We start from the raw sequence: 16,681 nt of genomic DNA, 5'->3' as shown, positions 1-16,681 counted from the left end.
GAGAATACGAATAAAATACCAAGGTTTTCTTAATTCTTTTTTCAGCTACGAGAACTCTCACTAGAGAGAAGGTTTTTTAATCTGAAATGTGTAATGATATAAACTCTTTAAATTTTCGTATTTTTTTCATCAGAGGGCTTAGTGTTCCAAAAGAGCTTCAAGTAACTTGGTTAGAATATTGGTCAATTTCTCTAACTGATTCTGTTGTAGAACTACTTTGAGTTTATGAATGTTCTAGTTCCCTCTCCAGAACCTGAAATATTGCAGTTTCAGAATTAAAAAGCAAGATTTATTCTAACTTCAGCATATGTAGAGGGAAGAGAAAGGTTAAGGCAGGCAGGACTGGAGCCTGGGTCAGTGAGCTCACTGAGGTTTCCTCCAGTTCCCTCCGCATGTCTGATCGTAAATCAGGGACCAGTTGATAAGCCCTGTCGTGCTGTTAGGCCTCCTTAAGCATCACGTTTCTCTTGGGTATAAAGTGATTCATTTGTTATTGACCCTCATAGTCTCTGTGTAGGTTTAAAGTAATATTTGAATGAATCCCTTAATTGACAAGGTTTATAAAATCACTCATGGAAAATATTCAAGATACTTTATGAATGGTTTGCTTTTGGTATCTTAACAGTGACTCTTAAACGTGTATTCACTGATAAGATGCAGTGAATTTTACCATTTTTTGGTAAATGACCCACTTTAAAATAAAAATTTGATTAGTACCTGGTTCGTATTTTGGAAGAATTTTTGGTTTCCCACTGAGCCATCGGATGGGAGAAACGTAAATGTCAGTCAAGAAATATTTTTCTTTAATACTTACAGCCTGTGACTTAGTCTTTCTCTCTCAAGTAAAGTTTCTCTTGTATTACCAGTAGGTTTGCTATCATGTAGTTTTGTTTAAGAGTGAGTCTTTTTTTGATGAATAGTATTTTCTGTTTTCTTTGTGTACCAGCGAGAGTGCTCATCGCGGTGCAGCTGGGCCCTGAGCACTGGTGATCCACGCTCGCTCACCCTCCACTTAGGCAGTCTAGTCTGTCCTTTCATAATGTTGCTAGAAGAGTAGTTTTTTATTGTATGTTAAAAGCTTTCCTTGCCTCCACATCCTGCAGTCATCAGATCTCTTTAGCATGGCTTTCAAGAGCATCTAGAATTTGACCCTAATAGTCCTTTCTAGGGAGAAGGCAATGGCATCTCACTCCAGTGCTCGTGCCTGGAGAATCCCATGGACAGAGGAGCCTGGTGGGCTGCAGTCCATGGGGTCGCTAAGTCGGACACGACTGAGCGACTTCACTTTGACTTTTCACTTTCATGCATTGGAGAAGGAAATGGCAACCCACTCCAGTGTTCTTGCCTGGAGAGTCCCAGGGACGGGGGAGCCTGGTGGGCTGCTATCTATGGGGCCACACAGAGTTGGACATGACCGAAGTGACTTAGCAGCAACAGCAGCAGTCCTTTCTAGCTTTTTCCTAATTTCTTTTCTATTTATGTTTGTTCAACATAGTTTACTTATATTTTTTCCAGCCAAACCGAATTTTCCCGTCTTTGACTCCATTTGCAGTGTCCTCTTTTTCTGTCCATACCTGTCAAACTTTTGTCCAGTTCTAAAAGATCAGCTCAGATTTAGTCTTCATAAAACCTTTCTGGATCATTTTGGTCAGAGTGCCTGCATGCTCAGTTGCTCAGTCTTGTCTAATTGTTTGCGACCCCGTAGTCTGTAGCCCACCAGGCTCCTCTGTCCATGGGAGTCACTTGGTGAGAATTCTGGATGGGTTGCCATGCCCTCCTCCAGGGGATCTTTCTGATCCAGGGATCAAACCCCCGTCTCCTGCATTGGCAGGCATTCTTTACCCCTGAGCCACCTGGGGGGCCTGCTGGTCAGAGTGATGATGTCATTTTTGATGTTACTCTTATGCACAGAGTCATAATAAGGGGCAGTGCGATGGTATGTAATATATGAGTGTTTGTGTCCAAAGTGGGATGTAGTGGAAGAAAGTCCGAATTATTGTTTCTGTTGCCTGCATTCCTTATCTCCTCACTGCCAGTAAGCCTTCCCTGCAGCTTTCATGTTGTTCTTTGTGTGTGCTGAAGATAGTCAGCTTCTGATTCTGTAAGACAGTACTGTGACGTGCGGTATTCACTAGGTTAGATTTATGAGTGAAAGGCGGGTTTATAGTAAGTCTCGAAAGTTTAGATTATTTTTGTTTTGTAGGAGAAACTTTTAATTTGTAACCAAAATTATATTTTCATTGGATCTAACCTAAGCGTTTCATAGACATAAAATCTATCATGAATTTAATTCTGACGCATTGAATATTTCATAAACATAATAATGGTAGTCACTAATTGCATGCCAGTGTTTTATCTCAGCTCCATGGATTTGTTGTAAAAATGAGGGGGAGGGGAGGGACTTAAATGCGGCTTCGTTTATAATTGAGGTATTTAGGGAATTTGAGAGGTAAGCTACCTCTTACTTAATGGTCTCCCCTGCTTTCTGTTTCCAGGTCACTCATTTTTGTTTACCTCAGCTTCTGCCTTTGCTTAAACATACCACGTCGTATCTTCATGAAGTTTTTGAATTTTATGAAGAAATTCTTACATGTCGATACCCATATTCCTGTTTTAAGACTGTATTCATTGATGAAGCTTATGTTGAAGTGGCTGCTTATGCTTCCATGAGCATTTTTAGGTCTGTATCCAAATTTGAAATGACTAAATTAGGTTCATGATGTGAAGGTTATTTATTTTGTGATCATTTTTAAGATGCATTTTGAACTTTTTTCCTTCAATTTAGCTATGAATGGCTTTGTAGAAATTCTGTGTTTTTAAAATTTTTAAATGTAGAAAATAAAGAAATAAAGAAATTGAAATAAAGAAAATTTCAAAATAGCCCCAAAGAGTCAATATCTTTATCCAGAATTATCTGCTGCTAATAGTTTACGTGTTTGTTTTAGTCTCTTTTCTGCTTATGCACTTCAGCAAATATACAAAGGACTATATGGCTATTTAGTGGAGTTTTTGTCCTAGCACCATATAAAAATTTACTAATATCATCAGAAATTTGTATGTAAAAAAACCTGAGGAGGAAAAAACTTTATTTTCTTTTTTTCTCTTACCCACTTTATCTCCCTCCCTTATTTTATTCCTTGAAAAGTTCCCAATTTGGAAGTTTTATGTCTCAGGATCAATAATTTTTTTTTCTGCGTCCATTTTCTCTTCTGTAAAATGGACATAATAATAGTGTTCCTGCATTCTTCAGAGTGGTTAGAAGATCTGATGGGTCAGTGTATTTGAAAGTAAATATTATAGGACAAAAAGTTAATAGTAGTATTAGGAAAAGATTTTTGAAATTAGAAGACCCCCCTCATAAAATGACTAGTCTCTGATGAACATATCAATTTCTGATTGCTGCTACAACTGCCTAGCCCCCAAAAAGAATATTTATATTTTTCACGGAAATTAGTGGAGAACATTACAGCCCTTACTTTAAACAAAAGTTACTAAAACATGGATTTCAGCTAAAATTTGAAAAGATGTAAAAGCTGTTGGGGAGAGTATTCTGTTTTTTCTCTGTTGTATCTTAGTTGAATTCCATCATTTTAAAAGTGTGATTGTTTTATTTTGATTGAATAGTTATTTATTTCTTGGTTATAATTAACTGTCTGCTCTTTGAAATTCCAGCACGAATCTGCTGCACAGTGCTATGATTATAGATGAGACGCCTTTGACCAGAAGGTGTTTAGCCCAGTCTTTGGCCCAGCAGTTTTTTGGATGTTTCATATCCAGAATGTCTTGGTGAGTAACTTCGAAGTTTACAACTCCTGAGAAGAATCAGAAAAGTTTATTCTTATTTTCTTTTCCTGCAGTGTAAGTTGAACTTTGTTCTAACTGCAGATAATTAACAGACACTATTCTGTATATGTTTAAAGAAAAATAATGAGTATAAATTTTATCCTAATTTTTTTGCCATTTCCTCAGTATGTCAGTATAATCAGCTCTGTAATTCTCAGTAAGGTAAGAATTTTGACAGCAGCAGTTCCTTAAAGAATGGAGTAAATACTGTGGATACAAGGACTTGAGTGTGCAGAGAACTGCGGTCAGGATTCTGATGCCAGCTCTCAGTGCACTCCTCCACAGTGCTGGCAGTGCTGTAGGGGTTTCCTGTTAGTGCCTGGTTTTGAACTAATTTACTTGAAAAATGTGAGAAATAAAATACTTTTCGTTTTCTTTCTGATTAACCTGAGGTAAATTTGAAGAAACAGACAGAATTTCCTTAAGATTATAACCTACAATTATAACATATATTGATAGTATGTAAGTCTTGATTTCTTTTTGTTTTTTCTTTCTGGAGGGTGAAGGACAGAGGGTAAGGCCTCTTAATTTATAATTTCCTAAGACACATAGTTTCGCTCAAGAATAGTCTCTGCAACATGTAGAATGTTTGAACGAATGAATAGATAGACATGAATATATACCTGAGTGGATGGCGTCATTGTCTCTCCTCTTAAGAAACTAAGAAATCAGTGATTAGACCTCGGGTCTCCGGGTGCTGCTGTAATCACGCGCGGGGCTGGCAGGGCTAGAGTGTGGGCGTTGGCAGAGCTGAGCCGTGTGGTCCTGGCTGTGTGCCTGTGGCTCCTCAGAAGCGGGCGGTGTGGGCGGGCCTAGGGGAGGAGCTCTGCCAGAGGGAGCCCAGAGCAGCAGCCCTGAGACTCGCAAGGGGTGGCCGGAGGGAGTGGGCGCCAAACAGGTCCAGGACTTGTGCCTTCTTTAAACAGGCAGAGAAGTGCTTGCTGTGCTTGCTCTGTTGCCCTCTTTGGCCTTATCTGAAGAATTCTTATTAAAATAATAAAATTTATTATATTTTATTTATATTTAAATAATATGTTGTTATTTGGCTTTTTGCTTAGGTCTGATGAATGGGTATTGAAAGGAATTTCTGGTTATATTTATGGTCTTTGGATGAAAAAAACTTTTGGTGTTAATGAATACCGCCACTGGATTAAAGAGGTAAGAGCAGCTGGATCCATTTATCTACGTAGGAGTCAATGAGACGTGCTTGTGTTCTCCAGATTTTCCTTTATTTTTAGTAACTAAAATACTTACTGTTAATTGAAAGCCCCTGGTTTTTTCTGAAAAAAGAATCATTTTATAGAGACTTTTCTGTTTTATCTAGTTTCTGTTGCCATTGTTGGCCTCCAAAGACTTTTGCTAAGAATGAGAATATTTAAGCTCCTTAAACATCAATTCAGCTGTTAGATATAGTCCTGCTCCTCACAGTCACTATTTTTAATGGAATCCTGTGGCATTAATCTCTGAGGGCTTCCTAGGTGGTACTAGGGGTGAAGAGTCCTCTTGCCAGCGCAGGAGACACAAGCGATGCAGGTTCAATCCCTGGGTCGTCCGGAAGATCCCCTGGAGTAGAAACTGGCAGCCCGCTCCAGTATCCTTGCCTGGAAGATTCCATGGGCAGAGGAGCCATGCTTTCTGAATTGGTTTAGACTCAGAAGCCAGATTCTGGAGCCAGTTTGCTGTTCACTTTGCTTTTATTCACTGCCAAGCTTTGTGACGTGGGCCACTGGCTCCAGGCCTCTTGTATCAGGAGAGTGAGCAGTGGCAGCATCTGCGCCGTGGGCAGGCACTGGAGGCGTCCCACAGGCAGTGTGCGCAGCACCCGGGTCACAGGGAGTGCGCGCTGTGCGTGGTCCAGTCCTGCAAAACATTGGCGCTCTGTCATTTTCGCATCTTCTCCCATTATTTAAAGATTTTGGCCAAACAGAAAAAAAGACGATTGTATTTTGCCCATTCTGTTCCCATGCATTTCATTGTCCCCTTGCCTCCCCCCTTCTCAGTTGGAAACAGTGTCGCCTTTAATAGCCTCATTAGATGGGCCCTTTTTATTCTCCCTCTTTCTCATTTTGTATACCTTGGTCATCTAAACCTAAACTCAAGTAAGTTAAAAAGTAATTGTAAAAAATTTCAAGCACTGAGGGTTAGGAAACAATCCATACATCTACAACTGTACAAGTCCATTTTTGAGTTCAAAAACTGTTAACCAAGGGGGAAATGTGGCATACAGCATTCATGGCACTCCAGGCACTGTCACAAGCATCTTATAAATAATCGCCGTCTTAACTCCTAACTACTCTGCCACTGTTTGCGTTTCACAGAGAAGGAAACAGGCACAGCGGAGTTGCTTGGCTGAGGCTGCACAGGCAGTGGGCCGCCGCGCCAGGCTCTGGACCTGGCCTTGCGCTGCTCCACTGGGTTCTGCCGCCTCTCTGTCCTGCTTGAGTGCTCTCTGAACCAGTGGTGGATTTTCAGTGCAGTCACGGTGTCTCTTTTTTCCACTGAAACTTTTTTTTTTTTCAATTTGACCTGTGTCATATAAAGTAGAGTTTTAAAATCACAGATTCCAGAGATAATTTTATCCCTATTTGTTTTTACTTGCTTAAATCCTCCACCAGAAGCAAAATACAGAGAAGGAAGAGAAACTTGAAGAACGGGTCAGAGAGGTTGGGAAGAGCCGCTAGGAAACGTGGCGGGGCTGCTGGCCGCCCCGCGGTCCCACGGGAGAGACGGCTGTGCGGCTCCGTCTCAGCCAGCGGTGCAGTCTGCTTCGTTTATGAGAACACAACTACTCTCCAGATACATTTCATTTACTTTTGGAAATTTACGTTCTGATTCCAGGAAATTAGAAATCACAGTTTAGGTCTCAAGTTTAATATGGAAAATAATTTTCATTGGCCTCTTGTTTTTACATCCTCAGGAGCTGGACAAAATAGTGGCGTATGAACTAAAAACTGGTGGAGTTTTATTACATCCCATATTTGGTGGAGGAAAAGAGAAGGATAAGTACGTTTATTGTTCAGAGATGATATTACAGACTTTGCTTTATGAGATCAGCCTTAGAATCACTTGTGTGTGTAATGAGGCCCATACAGGCCACAGACGTGGTCTGTCCGGAGACCACAGGCCCTGGCGACGCTCCCATCACTCCTTCCGTTACTGCTGCACATGGTGGCTGTAGATGGGCTTAAACATGAAAAACACCTTTGCATTAAAAAAGAACTTTAAAAAACAGTGCCTTTTTTTTACGTTAATTTCCTAATGCTAATATTAATACGTCATACTGTTCTCATAGAAATTTAAAAATAATGGAACAAGTATTTTGCTTATGTATCACTGATTAATTTTTTAAGTCTAAGTAGATGGTTTCATCATCAACACAGCCTACCTATACCTGTTTATCTAAATGGCCGACTATGTAGACACTTATTTACTCTTCCCTTTTGTTCCCTTCTCTTTTTTGTTTCTTAAGTCACTGTAAAGGAAATAGCCATTCACAGCAACATAATGGTGCCAGCAGGAGCTCTTATTTGTCCTAGGATCCGTAAAGTCACTAACGGAATAGGAACTGAACTGGATGGGAAGTTTTCTCTGTGTTGTTACTTTTAACTGAAATTTTATGTTTCCTTTACTTATAAATTGTCTGTAGATAACAGACAGTGCTGTGACTTTGCCAATGTAGAAATTATGAATGTTTTCCTATCACATTTTAATTGTTAGCAGATATCTTGAGATGTGTTACACTCGTTACGTTAGAATTGCAACAGTAGACCACTGCTAGATCTTGTTATTAGTAAACTAGCACTTATATTGGTAATGTCATAGTTTTAAAAAATATTTTGATAACTGTATTTCATTATAATTGGTTTCCTTTGTAAACTTGTATACTTTCTGTGCATTTAAAGCAGTTTTTCTCTTGTGGTCTGCAGGATTAATGAGGCTACCCAAGTGTCTAAAAGTACAACAAAGGTTAAGAAACTGGAATTTGTTCGCCAGTAGTCTTGTCTTTCGTTGAAGCATGAGACAAGGTTAAGGTCACTGAGACAAGGTTAAGTCATTGGGAAGGCATAGGAGTTTGGAGTTAGAGAAACTTGGATTTTTATAGTTACTGATTTTTGTGAGCTAAGAAAACTGTATAGCCTTTCTGAGTGTATGTGTATTTTAATGTGTCAAACAGTGATGATCTGCCTTAATCATAAGGGTTCCTTGCGATAAAGCTCTAAACATAGCATGCACTCTTTCAAATACCAGTTCCTTTCACTTTGTTCTCTTGACCGCCTGCTATTTGGCAGCTTCCTGGCTGTAATTAGAGCCTTCCCATTGTGTGCAAATAGTATTTACACTGAATGTTTTTGTGTTGTTTTGCCCATTTATTTAGTTCTGTCTGTATGTTTGATTTTCAAAATTCATGTGTAAAAGTAGCAGATGAATGCATGCTCTTTGAGGAGATTCAGACAGCACAGTTTAGAAGCTTGTAGCATCAGAAGGAAAGATCTTGTTTAGCCCTCTTTTACCACATCTGACTCCTTCCACTTCCTCTCCTTGGCGATAACCGGGATTATACGTTTGGTATATTGTCTTCCAGACCTCTCTTTTTTTTTTTTTGGCTTTTATGTGTATATGGCAGTCACAGAATCTGATTTAATTATGCGCATCACCGTGTACTTTCTTTCTGGAAACTCGGTCGCACCTGTGTTTTGGCACCTGTGCTTTGGCACCTGTGTTTTGGCACCTGTGTTTTTTGGAGACTTGGTCGCACCTGTGCTTTGGCAAGCAGTCCTCGGGGCTACGCATTATCTTTTGTTGTTGCTCAACTGCTTCATTGTGTCTGACTCCTTGCGGTCCCATGCACTGCACACCAGGCTCCATGGGCTTCTCCAGGGCAAGAATCCTGGAGTGGGTTGCCATTCCTTCTCTGGGGGTCTTCAAGACCAGGGACTGACCCCCCTCTTCCTGCACTGGCAGGTGGGTCTTCAGCGCTGAGCCACCTGGGAGTCACGTGTGAGTCTCCTTTGCCCCGTTTGCTTGCTGTGTCTGCCATTCCCTTAGACCTTGGGGTTCACGCGGCCTTTCCATATTGCTGTGCATAAGCTCAGAAGTAATGAGTGAGGTTTAAAGGCAATTTTTCAAATACCAGTTTAACAAATACTTTAAATTTCAACATGCTGTACTTTTTAAGGAAGTGTAATGACTCCCTGGGGGCTCAGAGGGTAAAGTGTCTGCCTGCAGTGTGGGAGACCCGGGTTCGCTCCCTGGGTTGGAAAGATCCTCTGGAGAAGGAAATGGCAACCCGCTCCAGTACTCTTGCCTGGAGAATCCCACGGACGGAGGAGCCTGGTGGGCTACAGTCCATGGGGTCGCAAAGAGTCAGACACAACTAAGCGACTTCACTTTCACTTCTTTCACTTTCAATGACTAGTCTTACATACTGATTGTGAGACAGTAATTTGGTAACACTAATTTTGAAGGGTAATTTGTTGGTACCAATCGAAATTCTAAAATGAGTAATTTTTGGATTCAGCTGTTCAATTTCTGTTATCGTATAGAAATTATTCTTCTAGATATTTGCCATAGAGAAGTACCTGCATATGTATTAAAAGGTAGTCACTGTGGCAGTATTTGAAATAGTAGAGAAGTGTAAACACTTCAGATTTTCATGGGTGTCATAAATCTTCTGCTGACTGTTCCTCTCTTTTACTGATAACCTCCTTCATCATGTCAGAATTTTTCATTTTTACATGGTCAATCTGGTCTTTATGTCCTCTGGATTTTACATCTTTCCTTATGAAGATTTTTCCCGTCGCAAGATAATGAAAAGAAAATTTTTTCCTTTATTTTTTTCAAGTACTTTTATCATTGTTTTTGTTTTAGATATGTGGTCCATCTTGACTGGTTTTTTGTGTCTGCTTTAACCTGGGGACATTGATTGCAGTTGCATTGACTATGAATGAATTTGGAGAACATTGAATTATTTACGCTAGGTGTCTTCCTGCCTAGGAGATGTTTCCATTTATTCAAATTTTTTTATGTCCTTTCATAAAACTTGATAATTTATTTATAGTTAAGTTTATTTTTAGATGTTTCCTAGTCTTCATTGGTCTCATGCTAAGGAAATTTCTCAGATATTCCCATGAAGTTTTTGACTTAGTGTCTTGATGTAGCCGTGAAATTTATTATTTATTCCATTCAGAGTTGTTACACTAAGAGAATCTGTTTTCTTAGTCCAGCGTCCCATCTGCACTTCTCCATAAAGCATCCACATACGCTCTCCTGGGAGTACTACACCATGTTCCAGTGCAAAGCTCACCTTGTGATGAGACTGATTGAAAACAGGATCAGCATGGAGTTCATGCTGCAGGTAAGTGTTAAAGAGCTTAACAGTTGTAAAGAAGGGTCTGGTCTATATGCATATGATCTGAATACTATTCTGTAGAATAGGAATCAGGGCATCTGGCTTTATAGCTAGAATTCAGTTACTAATTAGCTGTTTGTCCAGTAAGTAAACTGTTCTTTTTTTTTTAAATTTATTTATTGAAGGATAATTACTTTACAGAATTTTGCTGTTTTCTGTCAAACCTCCACATGAATCAGCCATAGGTACACATAACACCCCTCCCTCTTGAACCTCCCTCCTTCCCCCTCCCCGTCCCACCCCTCTAGATGATATAGAGTTTCCTGAGCCACACAGCAAATTCCCGTTGCCTGTCTGTTTCACATATGGTACTGTAAGTTTCCATGTTACTCTCTCCATGCATCTTACCCTCTCCTCCCCTCTCCCACATCCATAAGTCTATTCTCTATGTCTCTTTCTCATTGGTGCCCTGTAAATAAATTCTCCAGTGCTATATTCCAAGATTCCGTATGTATGTGTTAGAATACAATATTTCTTGTTCTCTTTCTGACGAACTTCACTCTGTGAAGTGAGGTTCTAGGTTCATCCGCCTCATTAGAACTGACTCAAATGTGTTCTTTTTTATGGCCGAGTAATATTCCGCTGTGTGTCTGGACCCCCGCTTCTTCATCCATCCATCCGTCGATGGGCGTCTAGGCTGCTTCCACACTCTCGCTATTGTGAATAGTGCTGCAGTGAACAGTGGGATACACGTGTCTCTTTCAGTTTTGGTTTCCTCAGGGTGTATGCCTAGGAGTGGGATTGCTGGGTCATATGGTGGTTTTATTCCTAGTTTTTTAAGGAATCTACATACCATCTTCCATAGTGGCTGTATCAGTTTACATTCCCACCTACTGTGCAAGGGTGTTCCCTTTCCTCCACACCCTCTCCAGCATTTATTGTTTGTAGACGTGTTGATGAGGGCCATTCTGACTGGTATGAGGTGATACCTCATTATAGTTTCGATTTGCATTTCTCTAATAATGAGCGATGTTGAGCATCTCTTCATGTGTTTGCCAGCTATCTTTATGTCTTCTTTGGAGAAATGTCTGTTTAGGTCTTTTTCCCACTTTTTGATTGGGTTGTTTGTTTTTCTGGTATTGAGTTGTATGAGCTGCTTGTGTATTTTGGAAGTTAATCCTTTGTCAGCTGTTTCATTTGCTGTTATTTTCTCCCCTTCTGAGGGTTGTCTTTTCTCCTTGCTTATAGTTTCCTTTGCTGTGCAAAAGCTTTTAAGTTTAATCAGGTCCCACTTGTTTACTTTTGTTTTTATTTCTGTTACTCTAGGAGGTGGGTCATAGAGGATCTTGCTTTGATTTATGTCATCGAGTGTTCTGCCTGTTTTCCTCTAAGAGTTTTAGAGTTTCTGGTCTTACATTTAGGTTTTTAATCCATTTTGAGTTTATCTTTGTGTATGGTGTTAGGAAGTATTCTAATTTCATTCTTTAACGTGTAGCTGTCCAGTTTTCCTAGCACCACTTATTGAAGAGGCTGTCTTTGCCTCATTGTATATTCTTGCCTCCTTTGTCAAAAATAAGCTACCCATAGGTGTATGGAGAAGGCAATGGCACCCCACTCCAGTACTCTTGCCTGGAGAATCCCAGGGACGGGGGAGCCTGGTGGGCTGCCGTCTGTGGGGTCGCACAGAGTCAGACACGACTGAAGCGACTTAGCAGTAGCATAGGCACATGGGTTTATTTCTGGGCTTTCTGTGTGGTTCCATTGGTCTGTATTTCTGTTTTTGTGCCAGTTAACCTGTTCTTTCTGTTTGTGTTTCCCCAGATGTAGAGTGGGTATCACTACTTGACCCATGCAGTGCAGGATTCTTATGAAGATAAACCTAAAATGTGAGGTTAAAAGTAAAACCTCCTTATGCTAGGATTTTGTGTTTGGCATTATTTAGAATGTTAAAGATGAAGGGCCATTTAGAGCTATTTTCAGCAGGAAAAAGAAAATTTATCTAAAAGATGTTAATTTTTTCTGTTGCTTAGTTCTCCCTTATGTTTAAGCAAGTTTTAGTGGAACTTGTTGAGATGTTCTAGTTGAGGTAATAGAAACACTTGTATTATAAATGCTTTGCCATTTTTTCCCCCATTGGTGATATTCTTAGAGGTAAATGAAAAATAACTTTTTAGTAATCTTTTTGAAAAAAACATTTTAAATTTGCCTCAAAATTAAGTTTCTTGAATCCTCTATCCTTCACCTTGCCTTTGAAGAACAAAAATATCAAGTGAGAGGTGGTCTATAAAGAGCCAGTCCACTCTTAGAGTGGCGTGCTCAACTTCTTAAAGCTCACGGCACAGTACATTATAGATGTGTATCATTATAGTTCCTAAAAGCACAGCGTCACCGTCTGGCCAGGACATCGTTAAAATTCAGTCATGTTTAGAATAGTTTTGTAGTCTGGCTGTTTAAATCTCCTCATGCTTTACTGCTCATAGTTTTTAACTAAAACAGTCTTTGAAGTAAGATGTGAAATTGTTGTCTTCTGTGATTGTCTATAATAAACTTACATTGCAAAGTGGGAATAGTACAGAATTGAAAACGATGTATAATTGTGTTGCACAGACACATTAAATGATACTTTCTTACAGGTTTTCAATAAACTGCTAAGTTTGGCTAGTACTGCTTCATCTCAGAAGTTCCAGTCACATATGTGGAGTCAAATGTTGGTTTCCACATCTGGATTTTTGAAATCCATCTCAAACGTCTCTGGCAAAGACATCCAGCCTTTAATAAAGCAGTGGGTGTATCCTTTTCTGTAGTAGTTGAGCGAAGGAGGGAAGACTGTTTGTATAAGGGGAAGAAGGAAGAGCTTTGGGGGATAAAAGGAGGCAAATAATGGTAGATGTGACCAGGAACCGTAAATCCTTTCCTCTGAGGTGCCAGCTAGTCCCTGAGGCACACACATCCCTACACATCTGTATTCGTAAGGGTAGCTTCCTTTAAAGTGCCTTTCAGCGTGTGAGTGCAGCCTACACTTGATGATCAGGGAGGTGAATGCCCACCAGACAGGCCTGTAGGGCCACTTGTAAGATACAGCGGTCTCATGACTCCTGGACATGGCTGGGAGTTGGCACAGCCTGTGTGGCATCTTGGAACTTTTCGGTGGTTACATTTTTTCATTTCAAAGCACTTTCTATATTATTAACCCTGTAGAGTGGTTTTGCTTTTTTCAAAAAAACTAATTTCTTCATGTTTCAGGATCTTTTTTTAAATCTGGGAAAACATTTTTTACGGGAATTTTAACTGCTTCGCCACCTGGTTTACAGTGGAGTACGCTCTCAAGCTTTGAACTGGTGGGAATGTTTTTGAAAATTACTACTACCCTAATGAATAATTTATTTTGTTTAGTACGTGTTTATTCCAGTATGCAAAGATTCCTTTACAGTTAGTTCTTCAGAGACCAGAGCGGAGTGGTAAAATTTTATGGAAGTTTTGCCTTTAATAGGAAGCGAAATGTCTTGGAACTGGAAATAAAACAAGATTATACATCTCCTGGAACCCAGAAATATGTGGTAAGTTTTTTGTTTTTCCAAAATGGCCTTTCTGCACCACTTTCCGCCCAGTTTAAATAAAGGAAGGGCCTATGGGTGACGGGAGGGAGGGCCTACTTTTAGAGGTCTTGGGGAGACAGTCCCCCAGTTCCCCCTCCTCTGGCACCAGCTTCCCTTCTGTGTCTCCACATGCAAATCTTATACAGTGTTGTTTAATATCTTGGTGAATGTTCCTTACATATAAGAACACATGTGATTTGGTGGTTTGTTTTTTTTTTCTTCTTTTTCCTAGCACTATCTTTGAACAGTATGTTTCTTTTTAAAGGGACCACTTAAAGTGACAGTACAGGAATTAGATGGATCCTTCAATCATACATTGCAAATTGAAGAAAACAGCCTTAAACATGATATACCTTGCCATTCCAAAAGCAGAAGGTAGGCACTGTCCAAGATAAAACCCCCAGTGTATATCTGATTTTTTAGATAGAGGACGTGTTATCTAGTATCTTTTTTCCCCCATTTTACTTCAAGTTAGTATTACCAGATTCCTTATCCACCTTCTGTTCTTGACAACATTTTTATCCTTAGAATTAAACAATTAATTTTAAAATTTAAGTATGAGAATCCTTACTTTGTAGGAACAAGGGGAGGTGGAATGGAAGTTTGAGTTTTGGGAGCCAGGAAAAATTTAGGACAGATTGCTTAGGGTTGTTCTTACTTATCTCATTGGATAATAGCTATAGAAAATTTGGGGGAAATGAACAGTGACTCTCAAGAAAGGAGCTGAGCACATATGTCATGAAAACGCCCCTGCCTTCTCTTCCTGTGTCTACTTTACTCTCCATTTTCTCCATGTCACTGTGACCTTAAGAACACCGTAGATGTCTTTCTAAGGCACACTGCCATCAATAGTTCATCTTTTATTTAATATGCTTTTTCTTTATCACTTTTTTTAAACTCAGCCATTAGCACATACTGTGACTAGTGAAAAATGAGAACGTTTTTGTTCTTTGCTGGAGGAGTGAGAATTTGAGGGACAAAAGTTTTTTACTCATGACTGCACTTAGGTCATCTCAAACAGACGAGCATCCCGGTTGATTTTAAGTCCTTTAGAGAACTTGCTTCTAAGTCTCCCTGTAATCATGCCCTGTGAACATTCTTAGTTCAAAGGAGATCCTTCTTCTTCTTCTGTCCACCTTTGACATTGGGGGCGTCTGGCTGCTCCCCCTCTGACACGGAGGGCAGCTGGCTGCTCCCCCTCTGACATGGGGGGCGGCTGGCTGCTCCCCCTGACACGGGGGGCGTCTGGCTGCTCCCCCTCTGACACGGGGGGCGTCTGGCTGCTCCCCCTCTGACACGGGGGGCGGCTGGCTGCTCCCCCTCTGACACGGGGGGCGGCTGGCTGCTCCCCCTCTGACATGGGGGCGTCTGGCTGCTCCCCTTTTGACCCTGTTTCCTTGGGTTTGTTTTCCCTGTGATGACAGTGTGCCCTCTGCTTATTGTTCGGCAGGAGCAGGAAGGCTGTGCTCTCTCTCCCCGCTTGTGTTTGTCCCCGTGTGACCATGTATCTAGTGTGGTGTCCAGAAGATTGAATTATTCAGGAGAGATTTGCACGGAGGCAGTTGCTTTTGCTTTGGCTCATCATAAAGCTTGTGCATATTAATTAGTTATGCGCGTCAGTTCATACTGTGAGGACATTTTGCAGTCAGCATCTCCATTTCATATAGGACAGCACCTTGCATGTACGGCACATGTGGAGAATTCTTCGTTGCTCATTTCAGGCCTGTGTTGTTTTTTTTAACAAAGCATTTCCTTATTGGTAGATCTCTTATCTTCTTGTATAAAATTTCCAGGTACCAGTTCTTAGAAATATGTATATGTTTTAAGTTGACATTTAATTAGATATTTCTGACTTTTGTTAAGCATTGATCAGGAAGACCTTTTAATATCATTTACTTCATTCTCTTAAGTTTCAAAGTAGATAGGTTTTGTTATCTTTAAATTCCATGATGTTTTCCCTCTCTTCCTCCTTAGAATATCTTTCAACACTATATGCAGTTCTTAATTTGAACTTCAGCTGCTCTTTCTCTCTTGTCAAAATTGGGAATGTCAGAATTTTCTAATTTACTTTTTGTTAAATGTAGGAATAAGAAGAAAAAAATCCCACTGATGAACGGTGAAGAAGTTGACATGGATCTCTCTGCAATGGAGTAAGTTAGTTACTTAAATTGAAAGATGCAGCATTTTCTGCATCCTCATTTGTCGTGTAGCTTACATCTAAATGTGAATGTCCTGAAATTAGTGCTTTTAAAACTTTCAAAAGGCAAAAGAAACTTTACGTTGATAACAGATCGAACATGAAATTATAACTAATCAAAGAGAGAAAAGTAAGTCTAGCCTGGCCCCGATAAAAGTCAGAGGAAATAGCCTTGCATTAGCTTTCCTGCTTCCCGGATGGTCTCTGGAGCAGTGCTTCTCAAGCGGAAGTGCATGTACAGTACTTGGGGATCTCCTTAGAATTTGGTTTCTGATCCAGCATTTCACTTGTGAGTCCTGACAGCTTGCATTTCCGGTGAACTCTCAGATAATACTAGTTTTCTTTGTCTTTGGACAGAGCCTCAGGGCACTTTGAGGCTGCCTATCTTTGCAAAAAGCAATTTAAATATCATTCTGAGTGTTTTGTGGTGATATTTACTGATTGACAGGTTTTATCTTTAAATATAATGCAGCTCAGATTGTGTTTTGCCTCTGCATATTGTGCCTGTGTGCATTTTTAACGCCTGTGTGTTTTATAAAAATACTAATACTTTATAAAAATAGAAAATATCTGTAACTGTTTACTAACTTGGGTATCAGATATCACTGCTATTTATTACACAGCTTATATAATCTTTTCAAGTATCTCACCTATATTAAGTACCCAGTAGTATTTGTTGAATTGTATTGATATTTC

General features: G+C 40.0%; 1 protein-coding gene across 7 annotated transcripts in view; it reads left to right on the top strand.

Annotated features, from left to right (window-relative positions):
- The window catches only part of TAF2 (TATA-box binding protein associated factor 2), a 123,445-nt gene that overhangs the window by 27,245 nt on the left and 79,519 nt on the right, over positions 1-16,681 (top strand). For all 7 annotated transcript variants that reach the window (XM_060393983.1, XM_060393982.1, XM_060393980.1 and 4 more), the window contains exons 7-15: positions 2,496-2,680; positions 3,673-3,786; positions 4,902-5,001; positions 6,761-6,846; positions 10,063-10,198; positions 12,826-12,980; positions 13,635-13,749; positions 14,054-14,163; positions 15,873-15,938. In XM_060393983.1, coding sequence (XP_060249966.1) covers positions 2,496-2,680; positions 3,673-3,786; positions 4,902-5,001; positions 6,761-6,846; positions 10,063-10,198; positions 12,826-12,980; positions 13,635-13,749; positions 14,054-14,163; positions 15,873-15,938 — 1,067 coding nt within the window. The remainder of the gene's footprint in view (positions 1-2,495; positions 2,681-3,672; positions 3,787-4,901; positions 5,002-6,760; positions 6,847-10,062; positions 10,199-12,825; positions 12,981-13,634; positions 13,750-14,053; positions 14,164-15,872; positions 15,939-16,681) is intronic.

Source organism: Ovis aries, chromosome 9 (genome assembly GCF_016772045.2).
Source record: "Ovis aries strain OAR_USU_Benz2616 breed Rambouillet chromosome 9, ARS-UI_Ramb_v3.0, whole genome shotgun sequence".
In the NCBI taxonomy this organism is placed as follows: Eukaryota; Metazoa; Chordata; class Mammalia; order Artiodactyla; family Bovidae; genus Ovis; species Ovis aries.
This window is presented reverse-complemented; position numbering and strand designations above follow the sequence as displayed.